The 8,361-nt window shown below is 44.7% G+C and overlaps 1 protein-coding gene across 1 annotated transcript in view; it reads left to right on the top strand.

Annotated features, from left to right (window-relative positions):
• LOC103595738 (protein sidekick-1-like) overlaps positions 1–8,361 on the top strand; it is a gene marked incomplete at its 5' end in the record, with an annotated part of 238,324 nt that overhangs the window by 3,839 nt on the left and 226,124 nt on the right. The window contains one exon of the mRNA XM_008579197.1: positions 3,208–3,306. Within this exon, the coding sequence (XP_008577419.1) occupies positions 3,208–3,306 (99 nt within the window). The remainder of the gene's footprint in view (positions 1–3,207; positions 3,307–8,361) is intronic.

Raw genomic sequence — 8,361 nt, 5'->3', positions numbered from 1 at the left:
GAAATTAAATTTTAAGTAATCCATGGGTCAAAGAGGAAGTCTCAAAGGAAATTAAAATACATAAAACTAAATGAAAATGAAGTACAGCATATCAAAATATGTGCAATGCAGTCAAAGCAGGGTTGTCTGTTTCACCATGGTTGAGTTTTGGTAGTTTGTGGAATCCAAGGAATTGATCGTCTAAGAGTTCAGATTTGTGAGTCCTGCTGTTCAGATTGTGAGTGTAAAATTGTTTACAGTACTCCCTTATTATCTTTCTAATGGCCACAGGATCTTTAGTTATATGCCCTATTTCATTCTTGATATCAGTGATCTGTGTCTTCTTTTTTTTATTTTGTCATTCTTTCTAGAGGTTCATCAATTTTATTGATTTTTTTTTAAAAACACCTTATTTCATTGATTTTCTCTATTATTTTCAATTTCACTGATTTTTGTTCTTTATTATTATTTCTTTCTTTCTACTTGCTTTAGGTTTATTTTTCCCTCCTTTATCTAATTTTTTGAGGTAGGTACTTAGACTTGATTTGAAGCCTTTCTTCATTTCCAATGTAAGCATTTAGTGCTATGGTTAGTTACACATCCAGCAGGCCTTCTTTCCCAAAGCTCCAATGAAATAAGAACTTGTTGGGGAAGGGGGCAGTAAAGAGGAGACAGAATATAAATTTTAAGGCTAGACATTGGCAGCTGGTTCCAGCAGAGCAAGAGGACAGCATATTTGGGCAGGAATCCAGGAAGCAGAGATACTGAGAATATAAAAAGGAGGAAAAAGCTTTCTTTGCCACTCCATCGATCGAAAAAAGAACAAGTCAGTTCAAAAATCCGTCAGAATGTTTTTCTGGAAGCTCACAATTGGGGAAGGATGAGATGGTCTTGACAGCCATTGTATTTTACTGTCTTCCACACTAGAAAAGTGAAATTTGTCAGAGCATTTGAGCTTATCCATGAAAAGTCTTTTGAAAGTTTCACCCAGATGAGTGTATTTTTTGAGGCTGTTACTATTTTTAAAAAATTACAAGTTGTGTTAGAAGGCAGTGTCCAAGTATCAATTGAGTATTAGGTGTTAAATTCACCCTAAAAATCTGCCCTATGTGCAAGCAAGGCTGGCAGTAGCCAGAACAGGGACTTGCAGGAATGAGGCTTCTCTCCAGGAATCCCACAATCTGACTCTCTTGCAGGACAACCAACACCCTTGACTTCATGCTCTCCTATTTTAAGCTAAAAAAAAAAAAAAAAATTGCATTTTTTTTTAACTACTAAAAAGGATCTCAGTGTGGCATTATCCAGCAGGTTCACTAGGGGAGTCATATGGCACAGAATTTTCAATAGGAATCTGGTGGTGGTCCCTGCCTGGTATGGAGTATGTACTTAATTGATACATGTGGAAATGAATGGAGTTCTTGTCTCTTCTTCTCTTTCTTTTCCCCCTTTGTCTGCAATTCTGCCTTCAAACCGCCCTTTCTTCCTGTCCTTCCTTCCTGACTTTGTCCCTTACATTTTTCCTGAATTTGGGTATCGAGAGGAGTAGGCATGGGGGGGACATTGTCAGAGAGGCGGTAGGGCTCTGAACAGAGGAGGGGAAGCAGAGCAAATGTGAGCAAACCCGCTGTATTTGCTGGTGAAAGCTGTTTGTCAGGCACCACACAGCGCCTGCCTTAGCGAATGGTCGAGAACCGTTCTCTTCCCCTCACCCTTCCCCATGCCCCTCACAGCAGCTATGGCTGCAGAGAGACCATGGCAGGCTGGGGGCAAAGAGCAGATCAGGGAGGAAGCGGCATCTATGAGAACCTCCTCTTAGCACATTTGCCCCTCAGTCACCTCTAGATTGCACAGCTCCTCTTTTCCTTCCCAACCACCACAGGGTGGGCTGGCCTGCTGTAGCAGCAGTGAAGTGTTCTAAACCAAGGCAAGCTGGAGCACGAGGTAGGGCGTCAGAACCTCCCCTGGATGCCCCGGCTGTTCAACCTGCGGTTGACTTGTTCCCTGTCCTGCTGTCCCTGTGTAACAAGCAGGAGATCTGTCCACATGCTGGACCGAGCTCTGCGCTTTGTGGCCTTGTGTCCTCGAGCACATCGTTTCACTGACCTGGGACTGGGTCTTGGATTATTTAGCTCATGTTTTGACCTCATGGGTGGCAATAATCTAATCTTAGACATGACTTTATATTCTGATCATAGGATGCCGCTTTGTGGCCTTGTGTCCTCGAGCACATCGTTTCACTGACCTGGGACTGGGTCTTGGATTTTTTAGCTCATGTTTTGACCTCATGGGTGGCAATAATCTAATCTTAAACATGACTTTATATTCTGATCATAGGATGTTTCTGCTGATAACTAATCATAATAATAGCAGCTAATGTTCATGGGGCACTTTTATGGTGCCAGGGACATGCTAACACTTTCATGTTTTATTAAATTTTATTTCACAATTACCTTGCAGAATTATTTTTATTTTCCCCATTTCACAGATGAGCAAACTAAGGATTTGAGAGTTTAATTGCATAGCTCGTGAGCAGCGCAGTCAGGTCTTAAACCCAGCTCTGACTCTAGCATGTAACCATAACTCTGCTACTTTATCCTCCCATATTAGCAGGAGGGCCAGAGCGCAAAGAAACTCCAGGGGAAGGAACCCATTTTTGCTAGGACTTTCTCAAGCCACTGCCTGTCCCTCTGGAATCCCTCGGGAGGATGAGTGGGGGTTTGGAGCCTAGAATTCTGGATCAGGTGGGCAGGCTTTACTCTGTGGGCCAGGTGTGGGCTTGCCCTGCCATTGGGCTTAGGCTTCCTTCTCTGGCCTTCGCAAGGCTCCTTATGGCCCCCACATAAGACAGACACATGGCTGCAAGTGCCTGTTGAGGGATGCTCAGTGCAAATGATTGCTTTTCAGGATCCAGCCAGCCTGATTGTTCTAATTAGATTAGATTAAGGAGAAAGACAGAGAGTGAGTTGTGTATGAACCTCCTGCTGCCAGTTACTTCAATTCTCTGTGCGGCTGGGATGAAGCAGGTAAAATAATTTATGTGATGATAGCTAGGACACCTTTAACGTCTTGAGTTCCCTTGTCTTTTCTGCATTTCTACTGATGCTTCCTGCAGGTTTCTGCTGGCCCTGGCTCACCACTTCCCTTCCATATTTACAACCTTCCACATGAATCTGATCAAAAGAGAATAGGGTTATTGTGTTAACAGATGACTTTATTTTTAATTGGCAGAACCAGGAGCTGTGGGACATCTGAGTTTCACAGAGATTCTGGACACATCTCTCAAGGTCAGCTGGCAGGAGCCCCTGGAGAAAAATGGCATAATTACAGGTAAGTGTCCCTGTCTTCTGAAAAAGTAAAAAGTAAGTTTGCCCTAACAAAAAGAGGCAGATATATCTTCAAAAAAAACTGCTGACAGAGTGGACCTGTGCCTGTGGCCTTCTTGAGGATAACTGTAATGTCTTCCTGGCCATGTGGCAGGACTGTACCACTGAAAGCCAGCCTGCTTAGGGGGCATTTTGCTGCATAGGCACCAGCCTGAGAGTTTGGAGATTTATATTAATTATATTAATGAACCTTGAAAGTCCCTTTGATTAATGAGGATCAGTTGTTTGATGACATATTTGTTCACATGCATTTATCTCACTTCATTATTATCTTCACTTAAACATGGTAAGGTAAATATTGATATTATGTCCATTTTACAGATGAGGAAATTAAGGCTCAGAGAGGGTAGGTGATCTTTCCTTTATTCAGTAAATATGCATCGAATGCCTACTACATGCAGACACCGAAAATGCTGCCAATAGGGCAGTGACCACAGTCCTTACATGCTAGTGTCTTAGCTCTTGTCCCACAGCTGTGAGTGGCAAGGCCAGGACAAAATCTGGGTGTCCTGACTCATGCAGACACCGAAAATGCTGCCAATAGGGCAGTGACCACAGTCCTTACATGCTAGTGTCTTGGCTCTTGTCCCACAGCTGTGAGTGGCAAGGCCAGGACAAAATCTGGGTGTCCTGACTTCAAATCTCACATTCTGTCCTATCCCCACAGTGTCTTCTGGTGAGAAACCAAGGATTAGGCAGGTGGAGACAGAAACCCTGCCTCGGTGGAAGTTTTGTGTGTGGCTGCCCTTTAGCAGTGAAACTCCTCGCAGTTTAAAGTGTCTCTGGGGGAAAGAGCTCACCTATTCTAGGGATTTCAATGGCTTTTAAGAGGTTTCTGAAAAGTCTTTCAAATTAAAGCTTAATTTATGTCTTGGTCTGAAAAGAAAAATTCTTGGTTTGATAAAACCAGCATAGGTTTTAGCCTCAGATGAAGTTGGAAGTGGAAGCCTCTGTTCCACTATTTTAGTCACTGTGGGAGCCTCAACTTACCTCTCAGACCTTAGTTTTAACTGTGGGCATTGTAACCCCCTCATGGGGCTGTTGGGAGGATTAATTGAGCAAGTTGTATTAATTAATGAGGCTGGCCCACTACCAGGCCAGAGCGGCTTGGCCACCAACAGGAGTCTCTTTCCTTTTAGTAAACATTACATGAAATTTCAAGCAAGCCACTTCTTATTGCCTGGTCACCCATGGACTGGGCACACATGTCAGCACTCTTTAGGGACTTTACCTATGGCATCTCATGTTCTAGCAAGGGCTCCTACCTGGATAGTTTACAATTGGTTTCTGGCGGCCCCTGACTTCTGAAACCTTTACAAAAAAGTTTCTGGTGGCCCCTGACTTCTGGATGAGTTGTTTGTCCTTGCACTAGTGAGTCATTTTGGAGCTAGAGCTTTATTGTCACACATTTGGTGGTTATGTTCTCAGACTGCGCACAGTAGCCAGTGTAATTCCTTGAGTGCTTATAGTTCTGTGAAGCAAACTCATGCTCTCTGGATGTATCCAAGGAGCCGGTGCAGGGCATGTGCTGCATGGAGACCAAGAACGGATGGTTGGTCCTTGCTGCCTGGTTACAGTGTTGACGAGCTCCTCCCTCCCATCACCAGTGCCCTGGACAGTGGCAGCAAGGACGACCCTGGGAACTTTGCAAGCACCTTAGCTTTGCGGGATCCTGTGTCACTTTCTCAGCAACCGCTCGAGGTGTATCTTACAATCCCCATCTTTGCAATGATGATACTGAACTCAGGTGGTAATATCCCACCATCACACCACCCACAGGAGACCAAGCCAGCACAGGGACCGGGTGTCCACATTCTCTCCTCCACCTCATCAGTGTGGCAGATGGGGCATGAACTGGGCTCCTAACACCGCACCAGAGGATCCTCGCCTTCCCCCATCCACAGCTCTCTTAGTGTCTCAGCAGTTTCTCAAAGCACCCCAAGGCCAAAGAAATACCTAACAGTTCTGTTTATTAAGTAGTGAGGGCCAAACAACTTAAGTACTTATGTGCTAACAACTTAATAGCCATTTAAAAAATAATACATATTAATTGAAAGAAAACAATTTGCATTTCCTTCCTCAGTAGCCACTGTTAGTTCATAACAGGGTGTATCACCCACGGGGCACTGCCCGGCTTCTCAAACCTTGGAACTAGATTGGACCCTACCCCCTTCATTTCCTGGTCCATGCTGGTTTTCATGTGGTACTTATTTTCTTATCATAGCAAACACCAAAAACTCTGTTCTGAAAAGTTAGGATGCATCCAAAGGCATATGGTAGGCTCTCATCTTGAACCTGTGAACTCCGTCCCGCTAGATGCTCACATGGTGTCTGACAGGCATTGAGCATCCATGTGTTTCCCTGCAGTGCTCCTGGGAGGTCACTGCAGTGTCCTGGGCACCTCAGGGCTCAGTCTAGGAACTCTGTTTCTACACTGAACTCCTCCGTTCTCTCCCGTTATGCAGCAAACCTGGCACCAACCCCACAACTGTGAATCTGTGAAATGTTCTGTAATCATCTGTGTCAACTAGATCCCTAGATAGAATAGCGTACTTAGATCACATCACACAAGGGCACCGTTGAGCAGATACCACCTCTAGCCCTAACTTTTAAAGAGTAAATTTATGAATCTGGCTCTGCCTTCAAGAAGCTTATGTTTAGAAACACCCACTTTAAACAATGTAATAACTCCAGCACTAGGAAAACGTCACTATTGAAATTGGAATGAACCCCCCTGATCTGTTGTGCATTCTCAAGTCTTCTTAGTATAGGATTGCAAGTTCCAAATATGTAAAAAACAAACAACAAACAAAGCAAAAAACCTTCCATTGCCTGGAGTAGAAGGAATTAAAGAAAGGTAGGGGGTGAGGCAGAAGAGGAACGTTATAGATAGCAGGAACTTAGTTTAGTTTAATATGGCTTTAAACCATAAACGGAAGGATAAACAAACTGGGGGGGAGTGGAATACAAAAGCTTAGCAGGAGGCTACGATTTGGAAGAAAAAGACATTCCAGCTCACACCCCCAGGGACAAATTCCATGGACTGAATTAGAGCTATACTTACCATTGATTTTGGAACTGGGACTGCACGTGTGAGAGAAGTGGATAAATCGTATCTGCCCAGTTGGCTTTTGAGCTCCATAGCCTGTCGTGTGTTAGAAATCTGACTAAGACTCCTCCGTAGACAGCTTTGACACAGAAGGTCATCCCTTTTTACAGATATGAACATTTAGTCCCTGCCCTGCCCTTTCTGAACACACCACATACCCCATTCTTGTTATAAAGCTTAGAGAAAAATCCTTGGGCATAGTCATTTGAGTTGAGCCAACATTTCATGGCGAAGTGGTGGTTGCCAATATAGTATTTACAATTTATGATTATCTGTTTCACCAGCTAATAGGGCTTAATGAACTCATTTTTGTATTTTATTTAAACAAATATCTGTAGTTCCAAGCAACAGTCTATTGTTTATCGTAGAAATTGACCTTTGAAGCTCAGGCTTTTCAGAGTCGGATTCAGCCGGTGACTGCCTCCCACCGAGGCCTGATTGGAAGTGTCTCTGCTGCAGTGGGCAGCAAAGGTCTAGGTCAGAGCTCCAGGTAGACTCAGCTTTTTCCTCCTAGGGTGGCCACATTGTCCCCATCTCTCTGTGTCTGGTCTGTGCTTTTTCCATGCCTGCCCACACTATGAAACATACACTGTGTCACTAGAAACTGCAAGGGATGCTGCAGCCCTGTCTTTGAGAAATGCTATAGGAGAAGAGGTCCTACAAGAGGTGAGATGGGACCGTTATTGTTTCATCAGCCAGTGACACCTGCCCTCAGTGGAGCTCCCCCGGCACTCGATGCTCTGCCCTGACAGTTTTCACCCCCTAATACACATGGATTTCCAGTGAAACATGCCAGCAGCACCAGGAAGGTCTATTTTGTGCTGAGAGTAGAGTATTTTATCAAGTACAGCAAAAGAAAATCTGTGTTTGCAGACAAACCTGGCCTCCAAAAGCCAATTTCAGGAAAGGTTGACGTGGCACCGCCATCCTTTCGAAGACCTCCTGCTAATGCCATACGCTGATACTAGAGGCAGCTGCTGGGAGCACACGATAGCCTGAAAGCTTGGTCCTCTGCACTGTGCCATTTAACAGTCTAGAGGTCCTATCAGAAGCGATGCTTTATCAGTCTTGGTCCACAGTGAGCACCCCCGATGCCTTCATTTTAATTTGGGGCCTGGAATGAGAGGGAAGCATCGAACAGGGGTGGCAGCGTGCCCGCCTAAGTAAATTGCCCACTGCGCTCTCATTGTAAATTTCAGTACCTTCCACTCTCCCTCCGTAAACTCTGATTTATGAGGGCCAGGATGCAGACAGACAGTTGGTGATTGGATGTACTGCTCTCTTGTAGAGAATTTACTTCAGATCAACAGAAAATTATTTCTGAAGCTCCTCTGGTCGTTAGTCTCAGTTAGGCAGCCATTCAGAGCAGTTAGGATGCAAGCTGGAGGTGCCCTGGCTCCTGGCTCCGGGCACCTTTCTCATCTACCCTCTCTCCTCTTGCACGCTGCGGCCAGACGAAACGTTCGCTGGCCAGAGCTGCCAGAGTCTACCACGTACACCCCAAAAAAGCTGTGTGTGAATCAGAGGGCATCTTTGCCCACCACATGCTCACCACGCTGTCCATCTGTGCTCTTGCAGACATCACATGCCAACCCTCATCCCAGTTCCAGGCCAGCGCTTTCTCTCGGCTGGTGTTTTTCATGTGCCTTGCCTGAGCAGATGAGGCTCTTTAGTTGTCCATTTGGTTTTTGTTTGTATCCATAACAATTTGAGCATGCCATATTATCAATTTTGATACTGATAATTCCAGTAATGTGGCACTTACTAGAGATGCTGGCATTATTGGTGTTTCAGCTCCAGGTTGACGTGATGAACAAGATGCTGTGTTTTGGTAAATTTTGATGGAGAATAGTTTTTTGTTTTTTTTTTTTTTTTTGTGGCTGGCCCGGA

The sequence above is a fragment of the Galeopterus variegatus genome, unplaced genomic scaffold (assembly GCF_000696425.1).
Source record: "Galeopterus variegatus unplaced genomic scaffold, G_variegatus-3.0.2 Scaffold1829, whole genome shotgun sequence".
Taxonomy (NCBI): Eukaryota; Metazoa; Chordata; class Mammalia; order Dermoptera; family Cynocephalidae; genus Galeopterus; species Galeopterus variegatus.
This window is presented reverse-complemented; position numbering and strand designations above follow the sequence as displayed.